Below are 24,060 nucleotides of genomic sequence, written 5' to 3' on the forward strand. Positions count from 1 at the left end.
GTATGTGCAATATATGCACATATTTATTTGCAATATATATGTATGCGTATGCAAATATGTGCACAAGTGCATTTGCAGTATATGTGTGTATATGCAATATATGTACATGTATGTGCAATATGTGCACATATTTATTTGCAATGTTTGCGTATGCAAAGATGAATGAACATGTATGCTTGTGTACATAATACACCTACATGTCTATGTGTATATGTGATATGTGCACAAGTTAATTTGCAATATGTGTATTTGCAATATATATACATGTGTGTGCAGAAATGAATGAACGTGTATGTTTGCATACACAATACATCTACATGGCTTTGTGATATGTGCACAAGTGCATTTGCAATATATGTGTATATGCAATATATGTACATATATATGTGTGTATGTGTCTGTACATGTATGTATGTGTGTGCATGTCTGCACAGGATCTGAATGAAGCCTCTTCGCTTCGCCCCGTGGGGCCAGGCTGCCGCTGTTTGCGACATGCCGCAAAATGTGAGCGGTCACTGAGGAGACGGGAAGAAGCCTCCCCTGCCCCCCGCTCCCCCCCCCCCCTGTCTCCTTTTAAACAGCGCGAATGTTATTACTGATTATTGGGCGCAACATGTAAGTAAAAGGCGATGGGTTTTTCACTCTGTTTGTCTCTCAGTAATCGTCTGTCTGCCCTTGGTGGCGGGCGGTGGGGTGGGAGGGGAAGGAAGGAGCGTATTGCTGGATGTGGGATGGAGGGAAGGGAAGAGCCTGGGCCTGAGGCCTGGGGCTCTCCCCCCAGTTTGCACAGCCACCCCCCCACAAGACTCCCCACTCAGAGCCTGTCCCCGCACAGACCGCCCCAGCAAACAGTCAGCCAGCCAGCAGCTTAAAAACTCCTTATTCAATAACAGCAAGGCGACCTTTAATTTGTATTTAATTCAATTCCAATCCCCCTTCATTTGCAATGTGTTCTCCCTCTCAACCACAGTCATCATCTTGACAAATAGTTTGACCTTTTGCTGCTTAAAACTGATTTCTTCTTTTCATGAACATTTCTTTGGTGCTTGAAGCACACTGGATGGATCTTTTTCCCTACCCCGCCCCCCCACCAATTTCCCAAATATTATAAAAGGATAATTCATGTGACGTTTTGTTGTTCTCTTTTGTTGCCCCCCCCCACCCCCACCCCCACCCCATGGCCGGTGTTAGAACACCGTTCATCTCTCCAAAAGGGCATTCCCCTTTGTTTTAAAAAATATTATAATTTTAAATGATGTAGATTATTGGACGAGGGACCAAAAAAACCTTCATCACAGTAACTGCACTGCACTGTTAATGTAAACCTACCTGTGATACTAATGTTTTTTAATGGTGAGAAAGGAATATCCAGGTGTTGGAAGGGTATGCTGTCAGGAAAGATTGCAACACAGTGGTTAGCACTTCTGCCTCACAGTGGCAGGGACCTGGGTTCGATTCTGGCCTCCGGTCACTGCTGTGTGGAGTTTGCACATTCTCCCCGTGTCTACGCAAGTTTCCCCCGGGTGCTCCGGTTTCCTCCAGCAGTCCCAAAGACGTGCTAGTTAGGTGCATCGGCCATGCTAAATTCTCCCTCAGTGTACCCGAACGGGTGCCGGAATGTGGCGACTAGGGGATTTTCACAGTAGCTTCATTGCAGTGTTAATGTAAGCCTACTTGTGACACTAATAAATAAACAAACTTTAAGATCGATTAAGCTGGGATTCGTCATCCCCAAAAAGAGTCCTGTCGAGGATACAATGCCAAGTGGGATGAAGGGACCGTACACCCTAAAAAAAAAGCTTCCCAGGATAACCCCGCAGTAGTGAGCAGTTTCAGCAGCTTTCTTTGCTCAACTGTAACACTCCTAGGCGTCAACCTTAAGTTTACTCTTCGCGTCCTTGAGCTTTTCTAACATCTTGGCAAGTCCAAAAGTCATTTTTTAGATGTAATTTCTTCATTTCACTTAATGTCATATCCTTGTAGTAATGTCTTCTATTAGTTTTGAAGACTCCTAGTCCTTTCCCTGAGCACTGACTTTCAACAAGCTTGATTTCCCTCAATACGTTCCTTTGCAAATGATACTTGCATTTTCTAAAAATTATTTTGCATCAATGGTAGGGAAATTATTGGAGAGGATTCTTCGTGACAGGATTTATTCCCACTTGGAATTAAGTGGACGAATTAGAGAGAGGCAACATGGCTCTGTGAAGGGGAGGTCGTGTCTCGCGGACCCGATCGAGGTTTTTCCGGGAAGTGACAAAGATGATTGATGAGAATAGAGCAGTGGATGTTATCGACATGGACTTCAGTAAGGCCTTTGACAAGGTCCCTCATGGCAGACTGGTGCAGAAGGTGAAGTCACATGGGATCAGAGGTGAGCTGGCAAGGTGGATTCAAAACTGGCTTGGTCAAAAAAGACAGAGGGTAGCAGTGGAAGGGTGTGTTTCTGAGTGGAGGGCTGTGACAAGTGGTGTTCCTCAGGGATCAGTGCTGGGACCTTTGCTGTTTGTAATATATATACATAAATGATTTGGAGAAAAATGTAACTGGTTTGATTAATACGTTTATGGACGACGCAAAGATTGATGGATTTGCGGATAGCGATGAGGACCATCAGAGGACACAGCAGGATATAGATCTGTTAGAGACTTAGGCGGAGAGTTGGCAGGTGGAGTTTAATCTGGACAAATGTGCGTTTTGGAAGGTGTAAATCAGGTAGGAAATATGCAGTAAATGTCAGAACCCTTAAGAGAAAGGCAAAGGGATCTGGGTGTACAGGTACACAGGTCACTGAAAGTGGCAATGCAGATGGAGAAGTAGTCAAGAAGGCATACAGCATGCTTGCCTTCATCGGCTTGGGTATTGAGTTTAAAAATTGGCAAGTCATGTTGCAGCTTTATGGAACCTTAGCGAGGCCGCACTTGGAATGTAGTGTTCAATTCTGATCACCGCACTACTAGAAGGATGTGGAGACTTTGGAGAGGGTACTGAAAAAATTTACCAGGATGTTGCCTGGAATGGTGGGCATTAGCTATGAGAAGAGGTTGGAGAAACTTGGTTTGTTCTTGCTGGAACAATGGAGGTTGAGGGGCAACCTGATAGAAGTCTAGAAGATTATGAGAGGCATGGACAGCATGGATAGTCAGAAGCTTTTTCCCAGGGAGGAAGAGTCAATTACTATGGGGCACAGGTTTTAAGATGCGAAGAGCAAGGTTTAAAGGAGATGTACAAGGCTGATTTTTTTTTACACGGAGAGTAGTGGGTGCCTGGAACTCGTTGCTGGGGGAGATATTGGAAGTGGAAATGGATAAAGTAGTGACTTTTAAGGGGCGTCTTGACAAGTACATGAATAGGATGGGAGTAGAGGGATATGGTCCCTGGAAGGGTAGGGGATTTTAGTTCAGTCGGGCAGCTTGGTCAGTGCAGGCTTGGAGGGCCGAAGGACCTGTTCCTGTGTTGCAATTTTCTTTGTTCTTTGAATGCTGTCAATACATCTGAAGAGAAGAAAACTTCCCCCTGATTCTTTTTTGCATTTTCCAATGTCTCCTTAAACCCTCTCCTGGTCTCTCCCCCTCACATCTGATAAATTTGTTGGTATGATTAAGATCACATGCTCAACTTGTTACCATCCTGTTGCTCATCCTAGGAGGGAGGGGACGATGGTGGTATAGTGGGAATGTCATGGGACCAATAATCCAGAGGCCTGGGCTAATGCTGTGGAAACATGGGGTGGGAATTTCTGACCCCTGTCGCCCCAAACCAGAAAATCCTGCCTGAGGTCAATGGACTTTCACGTGACCTCCCCCATGCCCCCGTCCACTGTGATTTCCGTGGTGGGCGGGAAGGGAAAAATCCATAACTGGTTTTAACTAAGTGTGTAGACGAAGGCAGAACAGTTGATGTCGTGTACATGGATTTTAGTAAGGCGTTTGATAAGGTTCCCTGTGGTAAGCTCATGAAGAAGGTAAGGAGATGTGGGATAGAAGGAAATTTGGCTGATTGGATAAGTAACTGGCTGTCTCATAGACAGAGGGTGGTAGTGAAAGGAAAATTTTCAGACTGGAGGCCAGTTACCAGCGGTGTACCACAGGGATCAGTGCTGGGTCCTCTGCTATTTGTGATTTTTATCAATGACTTGGAAGAGGGGGCTGAAGGGTGGGTTAGTAAATTTGCTGATGACACCAAGATTGGTGGAGTAATGGATGAGGTGGAGGGCTCTTATAGGCTGCAAAGAGACATTGATAGGATGCAGAGCTGGGCCAAAAACTGGCAGATGGATTTTAACCCTGATAAGTGCGAGGTGATTCATTTTGGTAGGACAAACTTAAATGTGGATTACAGAGTCAACGGCAAGGTTCTGAGGAGTGTGGAGGAACAGAGAGATCTTGGCGTTCATATTGACAGATCTCTGAAGGTTGCCACTCAAGTGGATAGAGCTGTGAAGAAGGCTTATAGTGTGTTAGCATTTATTAATAGGAGGTTTGAGTTTAAGAGCCGTGGGATTATGCTGCAACTATACCAGACCTTGGTGAAACTGCATTTGGTATATTGCGTTCAGTTCTGGTCACCTCACTATAAGAAGAATGTGGAAGCATTGGGGAGAGTGCAGAGGAGATTTACCAGGATGCTGCCTGGTTTGGAGGGTAGGTCTTAGGAAAGGTTGAGGGAGCTGGGCTTTTCTCTTTAGAGTGGAGGAGGATGAGAGGCGACTTAATAGGGGTTTATAAGATGATGAGGGGGATAGATGGAGTGGCCGCGCAGAGACTATTTCCTCGGGTGGATGTTACTAGAGGGCATAACTATAAGGTTCATGGTGGGAGATGTAGGAGGGATGTCTGAGGTAGATTCTTCACTGAGTGTTTGGGGTGTGGAATACACTACCTGCTGTGATGGTGGAGTCGGACACTTTAGGAACTTTCAAGCGGTTATTGGATAGGCACATGGAGCACACCAGAATGATAGGGAGCGCTTTGGCTTGATCTTGGATTTGGACATAGCTCAGCACAATATTGAGGGCCGAAGGGCCTGTACTGTTCTATGTTTCTATATGTTTCTAAATCCCAACACAGCTGATGGAATTTGAATTCATTTAATAAATCTGCAGTTGAAGCCAGTTTTGGTAATGGTGGTTATGACAACTATGGTTGATTGTCATAAAAACCCATCTGATTTGCTGATGCCCCTTTTGGGGAAGGAATTCTGCTGCCTTTACCTGGCTTAAGCCTACATAGCAGCTCAGACCCACAGCAATGTGGTTAACTCTCAACTGCCCTTAGAATTGGCCCAGCAAGTCACCCAGCTCAAGGGCAGTCTGGAATGGGCAAGAAATGTTGGCCAGCCAGCGATGCCTACAGCCCACACACATGTGATGATGGGTGAGCCAGACCTGGTGCAGGTTAGAATATGAGCTCGGCTTTAAGAAGGCTGAAAGCTGGCTGGTCTGGTAACCTCCCCTGTGAAGCACCTGAGGATATTTCTCATGTTCAGGGTAGTGTAAGAAACTGTTGGGTGCTGAGACAGGGATACATGGTACCAAAGATTATCTTTTTTTATTGTAGAATCATCATAGAATCACTACAGTGCAGAAGGAGGCCATTTGGCCCATTGAGTCTGCGCCAACAACAATCCCTCCCAGCCTTTATCCCTGTAACTGCAGGTATCTAAAAAAAGGCCATAACTCCATGTGTTTACTCTGCTAATCCCCTTGACACTGATGGGTAATTTTCCACGGTCAATCAACCTAACCTGCACATCTTTGAACCTCCAGTTATTTACTGGGTAATAACTTCATTCACCCCAACCCTATTTTTTCCTTATCACTTCCAAAGCAAACACAAAACTTATATTCAAATCTTTAAACAAATATGTTTGATGTATTTATTATTTGTTGTAACATCGTGTCTTTTTGAGTTACCCAACTCTTCCCTGTTGGGTACATTGCCTACAGGCAGCTTGAATACTGTTTGTGTTCTCAAAGTGCTCTTTCTCTAGTTCTGCCTCTTAACGGTTTTGCTTCACTTTGAGAGAACAGAAGGGAGATTGCTAACTTACGCAGCGGTCTCTAAGTTTCATTTTGGAATGATCCCATTTCAGAAGTAACAGCTGATGTCCAGGCTGACAGGTTTTGTTCGGTTAGACTGCAGCTCACCTTGCAACTTTCACGTCCAGGCAGCAAGATTTTCGAGTGCTTGGCAATGCAGAGTGGTAGTCAGGGCTTGGCCTGCTTCTAGAACACATTTAAACTCAGTAGCATCAGGGGAGCATCTCACAACACTCAGGCATGGCAGTGCATCACATCCAACTCCAGTGCAATGTTGAGGACAGGTTAGGAAATTCTTCATGTTCACTTAGCAGTTTTTACAGATGCACCGTAGAGTGCATCCTATTTGGATATATCGCAGCTTGGTATGATTCCTACTGTGTCCAAGACCGCAAGAAACAACCAAGGGTTGGGAATGTAGCCCAATCCATTATGCAAACCAGCCTCCCATCCATTAACTCCAGACACTTTCTATTGCCTCAAGAAAGCAGCCAGCATAATCAAGGACCTCACGCACCCCGGACATACCCTCTTCCACCTTCTTCCATCGGGACAGGGTGTAAAAGTTTGAAAACACGTAGCAACAGACTCGAGAACAGCTTTTTCCCTGTTGCCATCAGACTTTTCAGAACATGAGAACTCGGAGTAGGAGTAGGCTGTCTGACCCCTTCAGCCTGTGCCTCTATTCAGTAAAATCAAGGCTGATCTTTTTGTAGACTCAGCTCCACTTACCCACCCACTCGAGCAAATTTTGGTAAATTACCACTAGTGCATTTGCCCCGCCATCTCTCTCAGTACTCCAGAATGTATTCCATCGAGGCCAGGAGATTTGTCTACCTTTAGCCCATTTAGCTTGCCCAACGCTACCTCTTTGCATCTAGGCCCTCACCTACCATAGCCGCCTTGTCATCAATTTTTTACGTGTCATTCGTGTCTTCCACTGTGAAGACTGACACGAAATACTTGGTCCTATCATACATTAAGCTGATCTTTCTCTTTGCCCTACCTGTAGCTGAAATACTGTATTCTGCAGTCCCTCCTTTCTTTCTCCGCTATGTATTCTATGACTGTTATGCTTTAAGAACACAAAAACTAGGAGCAGGAGTAGGCCATCTGGTCCCTCGAACCTGCTCCACCATTCAATAAGATCATGGCTGATCATTTTATGGACTCAGCTCCACTTACCTGCCCGCTCACCATAACCCTTAATTCTTTTACTGTTCAAAAACGTATGTATCTTTGCCTTTAAAAGTATTCAATGAGGTAGCCTCGACTGCTTCACTGGTTTTGGACTAAGATGGTGCAGTGTAAATATCCAGAATGAGGATTAGTTTTGACTCTAGAGCAGGAAGGTACAAGACTGTCCGAGGAAAGGCTTACATTTGACACAATTAATAGAGTTAAGGCTTCTGAGCAGCTTTTTAAAGTAGATTCAAATGGATTTAAACACTTAAGAAAATACAGGTACACCTGCTTGCTTTCTCTAAGCATTGAAATTTTAACCTTAGAGAAGACTTCTTAGACTTGGAGTTTAAGTGTGTCATTGGAGATGACCTTCCTCAAATAAGGAGACCAAAACTGTACACAGTATTCCAGGTGTGACCTCACCAGCACCTTATACAGCTGCAACATAATCTCACTGTTTTTACACTCCATCCCTCTAGCAATGAAGGACAAAATTGTGTTTGCCTTCTTAGTTACCTGCTGCACTTGCAAACCAACTCCTTGCGATTCCTGCACAAGGACACCCAGATCCCTCTACACAGCAGCATGCTGTAATTTTTTACCATTTAAATAATAGTCCATTTTGCATTATTCTTACCAAAATGGATGACTTCACGTTTACCAACATTGTACTGTATCTGCCAGACCCTTGCCCACTCACTTAGATTATCTATATCCCTTTGTTAACTTTCAACATCCTCTGCACACTTTGCTCTTCCACCCATCTTAGCGTCATCTGCGAATTTTGACACACTACACTTGGTCCCCAACTCCAAATCGTCATCTGTGTAAACTGTAATTTGTCTGTGTAGTGCACAAGAAACAGTACTTTTCACTGTATTCCAGTACATGCGATGATACATCAAATCGAAAGATGCTCAGGTGGAATCTCCTGAGCACTTCAGAATTGTTGAACTGTGAAATTGTTAAAGATGCCCCAGCTGACGAGCAGGGTGGCATATCTACAGAGTTCGTAATGGTGGACTGAGTCAGTTTGCAGCCGTCAGTAATATCATGGCTCTCCCTGGCTACCTTTTGCATTCTTGCTGCTGTCACCAGCCTGTAATGCCAGGTGATTTTAAGTTCCAGGAAGTGCATTTAGCTCAAAAAGACGCAATATTTCAATGAATAATAAGTACACTTGTTGCCATCTCTAATGCCTTTCCCTATATTCTTGTTCTTGCCCCATCCCGATCTCTTCTAATGGCATTGTGAAGAATCAACGAGGGAAAGTGTAGTCAGATCACTTGTTATGCAGCAGGCCTAGTAAATGGCCTCCTCTACTGAAATGTAAATATTGCTTTTGCAAATGAAATCAGATTGAGATTAGGGTTCTTTCTTCCACTCTGCTTCAGTGCCCTGGAGTATGTAAATCTGTGGTAAATAGGCTCTCTAAACAGGCAACTCTATTCCTGCTCAAAATGGAAATGAGTGGAGAATTTCTGTGTCACTCGTGCCTGGAGAGTGCAGTGCTGGAATTGACTGCGGTTGATTTTAATTACACTATTTACATTATGTAGCTATCTTCCACTCACTGTTTTCATCTGGAAAAAGTCACCCTGCTTTTATCAGATCTTGCTATAGATTTGGCCATGTTTTGCGGTATTTCATAGAAATCCTTTAAATAAACTCTGCAGATGGTTTGCTATAGTGTGCTATTGAAATAGACTGTTTGTTATGGATCCTGCCATGAATACTACCCTATCTCAAATTCGTAGCTGACATAGTAGAAGTTCTGCAGAATATATGTTCAAGACAGCGATACTGATGCATTTATGACTGCATTGACACTTCATCTGTCACATCTCTGTGATGTAGTTTCACTGTACATTTATGTTGAACATAGAAACAAAGAAGATAGGAGGAGGCCATTTGGCTCCTCGAGCCTGCTCCGCCATTCATCACGATCGTGACTGATCATCCAACTTAGTAGCCTAATCCTGCTTTTTCCCCATAACCTTTGATCCCGTTCGCCCCAAATGCTGTATCCAGTCGCCTCTTGAATACATTCAATGTTTTGGCATCAACTACTTCCTGTGGTAATGAATTCCACAGGCTCATCACTCTTTGGGTCTCCTCACCTCTGCCCTAAATGGTCTATCCTGAATCCTCAGGCTGTGACTAAAATGGTGCAGTAAATCCCCAGAATAAGGGTTAGATTTGACTCTAGAGCAAGAAGGAATGAGACGGTTTGAGGAGAGGCTTAGATTTGACACAATTAATAAAGTTCAGGCTTCTGAGCAGCTTTTTAAAGTGGAATCGAATGGGTTTAAATACTTTAGAAAATACAGGTACACCTGCTTGCTTTCTCTAAGCATTGAAATTTTAACCTTAGAGAGGAACTCTTAGACTTGGAGTTTAAATGTGCCATTGGTAAAAATGCCACAAACACGTTTCCAGCTTTGGATCACTGACCTATGAAAATAAATTGAGCCTAAATTAATTGTAAATCAGGTGGGATTGCCAATTTAGTGTGCAATTAGGGCCAATTTTGTACTAAATTAAACACGTATCCTTTGGAAACCATGCAAACTGTCGCGACTTATTTCATACAGGGTCCTTTACGTCAGAATGGGTTTTTATCCCTCCAGACTGGCCTGAATTCAAGCTTGGGTCCTAGAAAGTCTTGTGCCTAACCCATTTCTCCATCCAGTCTCATCCCATTTTGAGAGTCTCTCTGTTTCGGCATTGGCAGGCTGCCATTCTGTCAGTGCTAGAGGAATCCTATTGATTTTCCAGCAATCTACCCGTTGACCTTAACTGGATGGTGAGCACACAGTCTCTGACCGTAATTTGGCCATTCCTTGGAAAATGAGTGACTGTTCCAATATCGAGCAGAGTCAGGTGTTGGCCTGATCTTGGCATCAGAGTCACAGTCCCAAAACGAAATCCTGCACTGTGCTAAATGCAAATCTGCCAGGGATATGTTCAAAAGTTATTTAAATGGGTGGGAAATTCAAAGGGAACATGAGAGATCATGGCTAACCAGAAAAGAAATATGCTCTTCCAAACAAAAAGCTAATTGCCTAAAATTACACTATTGATGGCCAAAGTGTATAACTGTTCCACCCATATTTCGAGTGCTTAGCAGTCTATCCACCTTATTAGCCTTTTTTAAATTCAGTCATGACATGTGGGTGCTGGCTAGTTTATTACCCATCCCTATTTGCCCTTGAGAAAGTGGCGGTGAACTGCCTTCTTGAAATGCTGCAGTCCGCATGCTGTGGGTTGACCCAAAATGCCGTTAGGGAAGGAATTCCAGGATGTTGGCCCAGTGACTGCGAAGGAGCGGTGAAATATTTCCAAGTCAGGATAGTGAATGGCTTGGAGGGGAACTTGCAGCTGGTGGTCTCCCCATTTATCTGCTGCCTTGTCCTTCTAGATAGTAACCATTGTGGGCTTGAAAGGTGCTGTCTAAGGATCTTTGGTGATTTGCTGCAGTGCATCTTGTAGATAGTACACACTGCTGCCACTGAGCATGGGTATTGGAGGAAGTGGGAGTTTGTGGATGTAGTGCCAGTCAAGTGGGCTGCTTTGTCCTGGATGGTTGGATGGTGTCAAACTTTTAAAATGTTGTTGGAGCTGTACTCGTTCAGGCAAGTGGGGAGTATTCCATCACACTCCTGACATGTGCCTTGTGGATGGTGGATAGACTTTGGGGAGTCAGAAAATGAATTACTCGCCACAGTATTCCTAACCTCTGACCTGCTCTTGTAGACACTGTGTTTATATGATGAATCCAGTTGAGTTTCTGGTCAATGGTAACCCCAAGAATGTTGACAGTGGGGGATTCAGTGATGGTTACACCATTGAATGTCAGGGGGCAGTGGTTGGATTGTCTCTTATTGGTGATGGTCATTGAACAAAGAACAAAGAAAATTACAGCATAGGAACAGGGCCTTTGGCCCTCCAAGCCTGCACCGACCATATTGCCTCTCTGAACTAAAACCTTCTACCCTTCCAGGGACCATATCCTTCTATTCCCATCCTATTTGCGTATTTGTCAAGGTGGCCCTTAAAAGTCATTACCGCATCCACTTCCACGACCTCCTCCGGCAACGAGTTCCAGGCACCCACTACTCTCTGTGTAAAAACTGTGCCTCGTACATCTCCTTTAAACCTTGCCTCTCACACCTTAAACCTATGCCCCCTAGTAATTGACTCTTGTACCCTGCAAAAAAGCTTTGGTAGGAAGAATGGTAGGAAGGACTATTACTTACGTGGCGAAAAACTGCAGCAGGCGATGGTGCAGAGGGACCTCGGGGTCCTTGTGCATGAGTCGCAAAAACCCAGCTTGCAGGTGCAGCAGGTTGTCAGGAAGGCGAATGGGATGCTGGCCTTCATAGCGAGGGGGATTGAATATAAAAGTAGGGAGGTCTTGCTGCAGCTGTATAGGGCATTGGTGAGGCCGCAGCTGGAGTACTGTGTGCAGTTTTGGGCGCTGCACCTGCGCAAGGATATTTTGGCCTTGGAGGTAATGCAGAGGAGGTTTACTAGGCTGATACCGGAGTTGAGGGGGTTGAGCTATGAGGAGAGGCTGAATAAACTAGGCTTGTACTCGTTAGAGTTTAGAAGAATGAGGGGAGATCTCATTGAGGTGTATAAGATGATGAATGGGATGGATAGGATAGAGGTGGAGAGACTCTTCCCGCTCAAAAAAGACAGTAGGACTAGGGGGCACAGCTTCAAGATAAAGGGGAGGCGGTTTAGAACGGAGTTGAGGAGGAACTTCTTCACTCAAAGGGTGGTGAATCTCTGGAATTCTCTGCCCGTTGAAGTGGTAGAGGCTGCCTCGCTAAATATTTTTAAGAAGCGGGTTGATGGGTTCTTGATAAGAGAGGGGATTAGGGGTTATGGGGAGAGGGCGGGAAAGTGGAACTGAGCCACGACAGATCAGCCATGATCTTATTGAATGGCGGGGCAGGCTCGAAGGGCTAGATGGCCTACTCCTGCTCCTATTTCTTATGTTCTTATGTTCTTATTATCCACTCTGTCCATGCCCCTTATAATCTTGTAGATTGCTATCAGGTTGCCCCTCAACCTCTGTTGTTCCAGTGAGAGCAAAACAAGTCTCTCCAACCTCTCCTCATAGCTAATGTCCTGTATACCAGGCAACATCCTGGTAAATCTTTGCACCAAAGCCTCCACATCCTTCTGGTGTGTGGCGACCAGAATTAAACACTATATTTCAAGTGCAGCCTAACTAAGGTTCTATAAAGCTGCATCATGACTAGCCAATTTTTAAACAATATCCCAGCCGATGAAGGCAAGCATGCCATAAGCCTTCTTGACTACCTCCTCCACCTGCATTGCCACTTGCAGTGACTTGTGTACCTGTATAACCAGATCCCTTTGCCTATCAATACTCTTAAGGGTTCTGTCATTTACTGTATATTTCCTATCTATATTAGACCTTCCAAAATGCATTACCTCGCATTAAACTCTATCTGCCATCTCTCTGCCTAAGTCTCCAACTGATCTGTATCCTCTGATGGTCCTCATTGCTATCCGCAAATCCATCAACCTTTGTGTCGTCCGTAAACTTACTAATCAAACCAGTTACACTTTTCTCATAATCATTTATATATATTATAAACAGCAAAAGTCCCAGCATTGATCCCTGAGGAACACCACTTGTCACAGATCTCAGTTCAGAAATGCATGCTTCCTCTGCTACTCTCTTTGATTGAGCCAGTTTTGTATCCACCTTGTCAGCTCACCTCTAATTCCTTGTGACTTCACCTGCATAAGCCTGCCATGAGGGACCTTGTCAAAGGCCTTACTGAAGTTCATGTCGACAACATCCACTGCCCTAACCTCATCAATCTTTGTCACTTCCTTGAAAAACCCAATCAAGTCCATGAGACACGGCGTCTCCTTCGCAAAACCATGTTGCCTCTCACTAATACGTCCACTTATTTCCAAGTGGGAATAAATCCTGTCTTGAAGAATCCTCTCCAATAATTTCCTTATCACTGATGTAAGGCTGTAATTACCTGGATTATTCTTGCTACCCTTCTTAAACGAAGGAACAAATAGGCTATTCTCCAATCCTCTGGGACCTCCCTGTAGCCAGTGAGGATACAGAGGTTTCTCTCAAGGCCCCAGCAATTTTCTCGCTTGCCTCTCTCAGTATTCTGGGGATATCCCATCAGGCCCTGGGGACTTATCTACCTTAATGTTTCTTGGCATTGCTTGGCATTTGTGTGGCACAAATGTTACTTGCCTCTTGTCAGCCCAACTGATTCTTCCTTCTCCAAGACATTCTACATATAAGTAAGGAAAGTGTGATTAATTCACACTTGTTCAAGAGCTGACATTAACAGCAATAAGCAAAGTACTGTGGATGCTGAAATCTGAAACAGGAACAGAGAATGAATTGGACAACTTTCATACGTATCCTTTATTGGTATAAAACCACCTTGACTCTTGGAGCTAATGGTTCAGTTTTGCTTGAATATGAAGCCACCTAGAATGCATTTAAGCACAAGATGTAGAACAGTCTTCATACGTAATGCCTCAGTGCATTATCCTACCCTCTGCTCAAGGAAGAAGTGGGGAGTCTTCACTCTTGGTGGAGATGGACGTATGGAAGGATTGGACGTCCATAGTGAAGAGAAGGTTATGGCCAGGCAACTGGAAATTGGTGATATGACATAAGGCATCAGAAAAATCATGAATGTAGGTGGAAAGAATGAACAATGGGAACGAGGATGATGTCAAGTCAGAAGAAATGAGTCCCTTGGGACAGGAACCAGCTGTTATGATGGACTGGAGGGCAGTCCTGTTTGTGGATTTTGGGAAGGAGGTAGAAATGGGCTGTGCAGTGTTGAGGGGATAATGGAGTTGGAGGCTTCTTCCGACCTTCCCCTGAACCATGTCCCTGCTACCAAACATCAATGGGGCATTTCTCCCATCCCAATGTGCTGATTTTTTAGCACATTGGGCTGGGAGATTCGTGTATGCACCGATGCATGAGATTTGTACATGCATTTCCCACACCCATGCAACTCCCAGCATCAGGTATCCTGCGCAGTCAGAACCATGCTGGGACCAGCAGGTAAGTTATTTTAATCTTAATTACGTTTAAATAATATTAAAATAGCGGCCCAGGACTGAATTCTCTGGACCCCGATAGCGTTTCCCACCCCGCCAGTACAAGTTCACTCCAGCAGGGTTTAGGGTAGCTCCCTTCTTTTGGCAAATTAGTGGCAGACCCCGCTGGAGTGAATGGGGCGGGGGGGGGGGGTGCAATTGGGGCCCCCAGGGGTTTGGCTGGTAGGAGGCTGGTGCCCATGGGCATGGGCACCCAGGTAGTGCCAACCTGTGCCACCTGGCACTGCTCAGGGCCAAAGTATCTATGCTCGGGCACCTTGGCACTGCCCATCAGGCATGGGGCAGTGCCAAGAGGGAGCCAATGGGCTGGGACAGCTGGGGGCAATTGGTGGGGGTGGGGAATCCCACTGCCACTCTGCGTTGGGGTCGATCGGGACTGGAGTGAGGCCAGTGATCAAAGTGGGCTGTGTGTGTGTGTGGGGGGTGGGGGGGGGGGGGGGGGGTGATCTGCTATGATGGAGGGTCTGCCTCCCATGTGGGGGCTTGCCGAGGTTGGGGGTTAGGGGATTCGTCACTACTGGGGCATGGGCTGGAGATCAGGACGCTCCTGGACTCTGGGAAGAGGGAGGAGTTTGGGGCTGGCCCGGGAATGGATGGGGGAGCTGCGATCAGGCCATGGTAGGTGGAATGGAGGGGCAGCACTGCGAGGGTCCCGGGCTGGCCAGTGATAGAGCTGACCAGCAAACTGCAGGCTGGCAGTTCGGGACCACTGCGCATGCATCGAGTACCATATCTGTCAGGCTCCAGGGTGAATAAGCCGCCACCACCACGCACACGCACACGCGCACACACACACCACCCCCCCACCCGGCTTTTAATGATATTCACGATTGTGACCTCTGCATTGCACAGAGTCTGGAAGATTCAAGCCTGAACTCCCACCGAAAAAACAATCGGGAATTGCACCGTTTTCCCTGAATTCAACACTTAGAACCTTTTTGGGAGAATAGCCCCACAAGACATTGTTTCCAGATTGTCACTGACCTCTTTGCCTCTGGAGATCTTCCTTCCACAGCCTCTTAACAATCCCCATATGTCACCACTCTCCACCTGCCTGAACTTGTTCTGTCGCTAAATAATTTCTCCTTAAACTTGTCTCATTTCCTGCAAATAAAAGACTGTGGGTGCCTGCATGGGCCTCAGTTAAGCCTGTCTTTTTGTGGGTTATGTGGAACACTGCTTGTTCCGGTCCTGCTCAGGTTCATTGCCGCAAATCTCTTTTTCCATTACATCGATGACTGTATTGGTGCTGCTTCATGCTCTCATCTGGACCTAGAAAGATTTATCAATTTTTGCTTCTAGATTCCACCCTTCTCTCACCTTCACATGGTCCATCTCAGACACTTCCCTTCTTAGGTCTCTCTGTCTCCATTTCTGGTGATAGACTGCCATCTATACTCATTACATACCCATTGACTCCCGCTGCCAACTTGACTACAGCTTCTCACACTGCTTCCTGAAGAACTACATCCTATTCTCAGATTCTCCACATCTATCATATCTGTTCTAATGATGCAGTCTTCAAAAATGGTGCTTCTGACTTGCCTTTCTTTTACCTTAACCTCTCACCTGTGGTTGACAGGGAACGCAACTGTGTTTGACCCATTTTCTGCGCCACTGCCCTCATCCCTTCCCTTACCCCGTCCAAAACCATAATAGGGTCCTTTTTGTCCTCACTTTGCATCCCACCAGCCATTCTTCCATCACACCCAGCTCCTTATCCCCTTCCCATGGCACCTTGCCTTGCAATTGCAAAAAGTGCAATACCTGCCCCTTTACCTCCTTACCACTCGAAGCCCCAAACACTTGTTTCAGGGTTAGCAGTGTTTCACTTGCACTCCCTTCCATTTGGTCTACTGTATTGGCTGCTCCCAGTGCAGACTCCTCTACACTGGAGAAACTAAATGCATTCTGGGTGACAGCTTTACAGGACATCTGCGCTCTGTCTGCAAGCATGACCCCCAGCCTTCCTGTTGCTGCCATTTTAACTCAGCACCTTGCTCTCATGCCCACATGTCCGTCTCTGGCCTGCTGCAGTGAAGCCCAAGACAAACTGAAGGAGCTGCATCTCATCTTTCGATTAGGCACATAACAGCCCTCAGGATTGAACACTGAGTCCATGACCTTTCTCCTTAATCTTAGATTCACTCACCAACCAAGCAAATATATCTCTTGTTGTTTAGTTTGCTACATCTTGTTGCAATCTCTCCCAGCTACAGTGCAATATCCAACACACATTCCCTCTCTTTAGTTCTGATAAACCAGTTTTTGGCTGAGGAGAATCATCATGGGTGTTGTTAAATTACTTGTTATGCTGCAGTTGGTGTGAAAGTCAAATGGTGAGGTATTACCTCCTGAAGAGTATTCTGCACCTAGGCTTGTAGAATTCCAGCAATGCAGAAAGAGGCCATTCAGTCCATTGAGTCTGCACCGACAGCAATCCCACCCAGGCCCTATCCCGGTCACTTCAGGTATTTACCCTGCTAATCTCCCTGACATTAAGGGGCAATTTAACATGGCTAGCCAACCAACCTAACCTGCACATCTTTGGACTGTGGGAGGAAACTGAAGCACCTGGAGGAAACCCACGCAGACACAGGGAGAACATGCAAAATCCACACAGTCACCTGAGGCTGAAATTGAATCTCTTGCTCAAATGCATTCTGGATGGCTTCACATTCCAGCTGTGGTCTCAGGAATTGAGGTGGTTTTACACTGATACGAGATATATATGAAAGTTGGCCAATAAATAAAACTGGTGCTTAAGTGTTATTGTGCAGCATCCTGCGAGAAGGCTAAATCTTTCCATTTTAACGGGATGAACACAGCATTTTATATTTGACATTTTCATGGGTATTTTCTTTCAATTCCAGTCTTGAGTTCCTTCCAAGATGGTGGAAGCTGAATCTTAAATACTGGAATCAGTGTCTTGGCAATAATACTGCTATATTGGGCAAGATTTGGCACAGCTCCAACTGATCCTGTTCTTAAGTTGAAGTTTCTACTAAGTTTAAAATTTAACAAACAAATTTGCCCACCAAACTTTTAAAAGGAAGACCAGATCTTTTTGCTGGATAAGACTGTTTTAACAGCAAAGGGCTATTACTGCATTTGGCCTACCTTTTATGGGCTTTTTTTGGAGAAAATAAATTGAGTCATCATTGCTGATGACTGAAATGCTCCCTTTGGCTACCATTTCTGGAATCTCTGTAGAAATTCCATTCCAAAATCTACTGACTCTCCTCTGATTTTTGCCAGATTGCTCAGGTAAAAATTGAGCCACCTGCAATTGATGGTCGCTCAGTAGTTTTGCCAACCGTGGTGTTGCTTTTCACCAGCACTTCAGTGCCGATTTTGTGTTCCAGAACCTCAGTGAATCACATAGCTGTTTTCTGTAACCATGATAATTTGTCAGCCAGGTGAACTTGCAAAATAATAACTGCTTTTGGCGAGGATATTGGTAGTGAGTGCAATGTCTTTAGCAGCTCAGTTCCCGGTGTGGATAACTGAGGTTATTAGTGTGGCGTTGGAAATTTCATTTGACACAGATTATCAGCCCGGAGGAAATATTGACCCAGGCAGTAGATATAATAATGCTGTAAAATACAGCTAGGTCTGTACAAGTAAATAGGACTAATAATGTGCTACTGTGTAAACTATCTAAATCAGACCTCCTTCAACACCTGTAATTGGATTGAAATATGTGTGAACTTACTATTACAAAAATATTCGTTACACTGTGTCATTCATTTGAAAGGTTAATTTATCACATGTACCTGTTCCAACTTGTAAAAATTGATCTCCAAAAGGGTTGAGGCCATGATTTCACGATGGTTTTGACTTTGACTTTCAGCCATTGATGAGCTCTTGGTTTTCCTCCCAGTTCCTCTCCAGCATCCAAATTCCTTCACCTCCTGGTTTTCAAAGCATGTGGAATGTCTGGCTGTGCTTTCAAACTGCTGTGTGAGTGTAAGTTGTTACTAATCTGGGACGTTTTCTGGAATTCATAGAATCCCTACAGTGCAAAAGGAGGCCATTTGACCCATCAAATCTGCACCAACCACAATCCCACCGAAGCCCTATCCATGTAAGCCCACATAAGCCCCCTGACACTAAGGGGCAACCCACCCAGATCTCTTCCCCACAATCTCAAGTATTTACCCCACTAATCCCCCTAACCTATACATCTTGGTGCACTAATGGGCAATTTAGCATGGCCAATCCACCTAATCTACACATCTCTGGACTGTGGGAGGAAACTGGAGCACCCAGAGGAAACCCACGCTGGAATTGAACCCAGATCCCTGGCACTGTGAGGCGACAGTGCTAACTACTGTGCCACCATGCCGCTACAAATCGATAGGCCCCAATGGATATGGAAGGTAAGCGGAGTTAAGGTTCAGATCAATCATGATTTAGTTGAATAATAGAGCAGACTCAAGGAGCTGAATGGCCTTCCATACTGCATTCATTTGATTGGCTGCCACATGGAGTGGTTGGAGTGAATAGTATAGAAGCATTTAATTTAACCGTATAAGGGAGAAGAGAATAGCGGGTGGCAGTGATGGATTTAGTGAGAAAAGGTGGGATGAGTGCAGTGGGTTAGTTGGGCTGAATGGCCTGTTTCTGAGCCTGTTGTCCTGTATAATGGTCTTTTCTAATCTCGATGTTATACCTTGCCTTGTCTTCTCACCTACTGTTCCCAATATTAGCAATGCCCTGCACTTTGATGTCCCCCCATTGTATACGTTTCTATTTTTATAAATGGAATTTTGCCAGAAGTGAACAGCAAGAATAGAAATTGTGAAACCTGTCGCACGCTTTAGAAATTATTGCAGTATTTGAGATAGATGGAAATGGGGCAAAAAATGTAAAGTATATAGGAGCGCTGCCTTCAGGGTGAACAAATAGTTCTCCTTCCTTCACTCCATGCCCCGAAAGGCCATCTCGCTTCTGAGCGATTGGATAAATTAGGCATGAATGTCTACCTCCATACCTCCCACCCACCAATTCCAGAAATAATTGGATTCAAATTAATTATCACGTTATAAATTAGGTCAACAGTATAAGCTGCAAATTGAACTGGCACGATGACACTGCTGCCTCACAGCACTAGGGATCTGGATTCAATTCCTGGCTTGGGTCACTGTCTGTGTGGAGTCTGCACATTCTCCCCATGTCTGTGTGGGTTTCATTTGGGTGCTCTGATTTCCCCTGTGTTCCAAGAAGTGCAGGTTAGGTTGAGTGGCCATACTAAATTGCCCCTTAATGTCAGAGGGATTAGCAGGATAAATAGATGGGGTTTTGGGGATTTGATTTGATTTATAGCCACATGTGTTAGTGTACAGTGAAAAGTATTGGTTTTTGCATGCTATACAGACAAAGCATACAATTCATAGAGAAGGAAGGAACAGGATGCAGAATGTAGTGTTACAGTCATAGCTAAGGTATAGAGAAAGATCAGTTTAATAATGAGGTAGGTCCATTCAGAATTCTGATGGCAGCAGGGAAGAAGCTGTTCTTGAGTCGGTTGATACGTTGATTTCTGAGGAAATTTGATTTGTCCACTACAACTGTCACCACTTTTACAGATGCACCATAAAAAGCATAGTTTCTGCTTGTATCACAGCTTGGTATGGCTTCTGCTCTGCCCGAGACCACAAGGAACTACAAAAAGTTGTGAATGTAGCCCAGTCCCTCACGCAAACCAGTCTCCCATTCGTTGACTTTGTCTGTACTTCCCGCTGCCTTGGCAAAGCAGCCAGCATAATTAAGGAGCCCCCACGCATCCTGGATATACTCTCTTCCACCTTTTTCCATCAGGAAAAAGATACAAAAGTCTGAGGTCACGTACCAACCAACACAAGAAAAGGTTCTTCCCTGCTGCTGTCAGACTTTTGAATGGACCTACCCTGCATTAAGTTGATCTTTCTCTACACCCTAGCTATGACTGTATCACTTACATTCTGCGCTCTCTCGTTTCCTTCTCTATTAACGGTATGCTTTGTCTGTATAATGCACCAAAAACAATACTTTTCACTTTATGCTAATACATGTGGCAATGAATTAAATCAAATCAAAACATGACCTCAGACTTTTGTATCTATTTCCCAATGAGGAAGTTGTAAGTATGTCCAGGGTATGTGGGATCCTTGATTTTGCTGGCTGCTTTTCTGAGGCAGCAGGAAATGTAGACAGCGTCAATGGATGGGAGGCTGGTTTTCATGATGGACTGGACTTTGTTCACAGCTCTTTGTAGTTTCTTGCAGTCTTGGACAGAGCAGGAGCCATACCAAGCTGTGACACGACCAGAAAAAGTGCTTTCTATGGTGCATCTGTAAACATTGGTGAGAGCCGTAGTAGATAGGGACTAGGTAGGATTGTTGTCAGTGCAGTCTCGATGGACTGAATGGCGGCGTCCCGCACTGTAGGAATTCTATGACTCAAAACCAGAAAATAAAATCTGACTGAAACCAATTGCTACAGGGAAAAAAACGAATCTGCTGATGCAAGGTGACAATAGAGAGAGGTCATGTGGATCAAATGAGTTTTTAAAAAATTATTCTGTTAGGGGCTGTGTGTGTCTTGGCCTGGCCAGCGTTTGTTGCCTATCCCTAATTACTAGTGAACTGAGTGCCCATTTCAGGGGGCAGTTGAGTCAATTATGGAAACCCAAAGAGGGAGATTCCCCTTCTTCACTCCATTTTTAAAACATCAGTTTGTTGGTAATAATTTTTTCCATTTTATATTTTGGTAAACAGTGGGTTGTGATGACGTGATCAGGGGTACTGTCTTGGACACAATTATTGAATTCAATTGTCTTGGCACTAAATGAGCCAAGTATTGAGAGCATTGAAATCTCAGGACAATGTAAGATTAGCATTGACTGTGAATGGTAACTCAGATTCCTCACTCTGTAAATGCAATCACCTTTACCAGCATGTGGCCACTTTCACTTCATCTGACTCTTGTTTTTGGGGCAATCTAGATTGCTGATTATTAACTGCAGTACAATTTCATAAGACAGGCATAAAAAAGGATAGGAGAGGAAAGCGTACAGGAAAAATCTGATCTTGATCTCAGATTGATATGTAAAGAATTCCCATTTGGGCTTGAGGACTGATGTTCTACTACTTTGCATTGCACAAGTCAGCATCTTCAGGAGGGATTGGGAGACTGGTAGAAAACCTTACGGTAGAACCGAAGAAAACTATGGGCAGCATGGTGGCACAATTAGCACTGCTGCCTCATAGCACCAGGGACCGGGTTCAATTCCCAGCTTGGGTCATTGTCTGTGTAGAGGCTGCATGTTCTACCTGTGGTGCATCTGGGTTTCCTCCCACAGTGCAAAAGACATGCTGGTTAGGTGCATTGGAATGCTAAATTCTCCCTCAGTGTACCTGAACAGGTGCTGGAGTGTGGGGGCTAGGGAATTTTTCATAGTGACTTCACTGCAGTGTGAACGTAAGCCAACTTGTGACCCATAAATAGTAAAACTTCATACCATGTTTTAACTTGATTTAATCATTTACTTTTCTCTTGCAGGAATAGCCTTCAGAGGAGACATGGCAGATCATAGACCACAGATGAACAGGAGTCAGTGGGGAGCTGTTGACCAGTAATAGACAATGATTAGTTTTCTGTTAGCAAAGTCACTTTTCCTGGGGCTCCAATCATCGAGGGGACATTGCAGCAACCTGCCTTGATGCCTGTGATCCCGATCCCCCGCCGGGTGCGTTCCTTCCATGGCCCCCACACCACATGTCTGCACTCGGCATGCGGCCCCGTACGGACCACTCATCTTGTCCGGACCAAGTACAACAACTTCGATCTTTACTTGAAATCACGGTGGATGTACGGCTTCATCCGCTTTCTGCTGTACTTCAGCTGCAGCCTCTTTACGTCCATACTCTGGGTGGCACTCTCCATCCTCTTCTGCATCCAGTACTTCTCCATACGTGTGTCCCTGCGCTTTCAGTACAAGCTCTCCATAGTGCTCCTGCTGCTGGGGCGCAGGCGTGTTGATTTCAACACAATCAATGAACTCTTTATCTATGGGATCCATGTGACCATGCTGCTAGTTGGAGGACTGGGCTGGTGTTTTATGGTATTTGTTGATATGTAAATAAGAGTGCATGCGAAAAGAAACCGTTTTGAGCATTACAATGTAAAATATATTGTTTACAATCCTGCAAAAAGATTTATTTGTTTTTCTTGTACTTAATTTAAAACATATAAAGAGTCATAGAATCCCTACAGTGCAGAAGGACACCATTCGGCCCTCCGAGCCTGCTTTTACAACAATTCTATCCAGGCCCTATCCCCGTAGTAGACGGCACAGTGGTTAGTACTGCTGCCTCACAGAGCCAGAGACCCAGGTTCAAGCTTGGGTCACTGACTGTGTAGAAACTGCACGCTCTCCCAGTGTCTACGTGGGTTTCCTCTGGGTGCTTTGGTTTTCTCCCACAGTCCGCTTTTATAAATCGAGGATTGTCCCCTTCTCTCTTTCCCTTCTTCTCCCCCACACCCCTAGCTCATTGTATCTAATCTTCACTTTGATATACAGAAGAAAGACTTGCATTCACCTAACATAACAAGGAGCAGGAGAAGGCCATCTGGCGCCTTGAGCCTGCTCCACCATGTAATAAGATCATGGCTGATCTTTTTGTGGACTCAGTTCCACTTGCCCACCAGCTCACCATAACCCTTAATTCCTTTACTGTTCAAAAATCTATCTACCTTTGCCTTAAAAACATACAACGAAGAGTAGCCTCAACTGCTCCACTGGGCCGGGAATTCCACAGATTCACAACCCTTTGGATTAAGAAGTTCCTCCTTAACTCAGTCCAAAATCTGCTCCCCCTTATTTTGAGGCCATGCCGCCTAATTCTAATTTCACCAGCCAGTGGAAACAACCTCCTTGCTTCTATCTTACCTATTTCCTTCCAGTGTCTTTTGTGACCACAGAGCTTTTCAAAGCTTTCCGGGTCCCTGGCCCTGTGAGGCAGCAGTGCTAACCACTGTGCCACCGTGCCGTAAAGTAAATATACTTAAAACTTTATATACTTGACAAGAAATTCTTTTGTAGGGCTGTGACGAAAGTGCAGGGGTGTTGAATTAATTGAGTAGTTTAAAGAGTTGGCACCGGTGTTTTGGACCCAATGGCCTCCCTGTGTATTGTGTCACCTGATCTGGTCTATTGGTGAGTATAGACCACATTCAGTGGTTGACAATGTTTTATGACTTGGCTTTGCAAACCATTTCTTTTTGTAACAACATTAAGAAAGAGCCCATCACCATACTATAGGGATGAAAAGTAAATGTGGATTGCCAAATTGTCCACATTCTGACCACCGTAAATGAACTTCTGAGCATGGTAATGTGAAGGAAATAAATATATGGTTTCCATTAATTTCAAAATATTTCAACTTAAACTTGATGCTCATTCAGCTATCCTGCACCTGGGATTGAGTGCAGCTCTTGTAGACTTTTCCTTTACAGCTATTTAGGCATAATGACTCTGTCATTATGTGAATTTATCTGAAATTTGGCATAGCATATCCAGGGCAAGCGTTAGCAGTCCACTCCACTCAGCCTGGCATCTCCATTGGCTCCAAGCCTTCTGGAGAATTGCAGCTACAAATCACATCACACTTGTAGAAATCTGTGGCTTTTTTTCA

At 44.8% G+C, this 24,060-nt stretch overlaps 1 protein-coding gene across 3 annotated transcripts; it reads left to right on the forward strand.

Annotated features, from left to right (window-relative positions):
- Positions 1–524: 524 nt before the first annotated feature.
- Positions 525–22,571, forward strand: tmem250 (transmembrane protein 250). Of its 3 annotated transcripts, XM_080212217.1 has the most exons (3): positions 548–615; positions 2,119–2,374; positions 21,926–22,571. In XM_080212217.1, exon 3 carries the CDS (start codon positions 22,086–22,088, stop codon positions 22,503–22,505), a length of 420 nt encoding a protein of 139 aa, XP_080068343.1. In that variant the 5' UTR covers positions 548–615; positions 2,119–2,374; positions 21,926–22,085; the 3' UTR covers positions 22,506–22,571. The 3 variants fall into 3 exon arrangements, with proteins under 3 accessions (XP_080068342.1, XP_080068343.1, XP_080068344.1); XM_080212216.1 differs by lacking the exon at positions 2,119–2,374 and having other exon boundaries at positions 525–615; XM_080212218.1 differs by lacking the exons at positions 548–615; positions 2,119–2,374 and adding an exon at positions 18,722–18,762.
- Positions 22,572–24,060: the final 1,489 nt, after the last annotated feature.

Source organism: Carcharhinus amblyrhynchos, chromosome 25, assembly GCF_965287045.1.
Source record: "Carcharhinus amblyrhynchos chromosome 25, sCarAmb.v2.hapA, whole genome shotgun sequence".
NCBI lineage: Eukaryota > Metazoa > Chordata > Chondrichthyes > Carcharhiniformes > Carcharhinidae > Carcharhinus > Carcharhinus amblyrhynchos.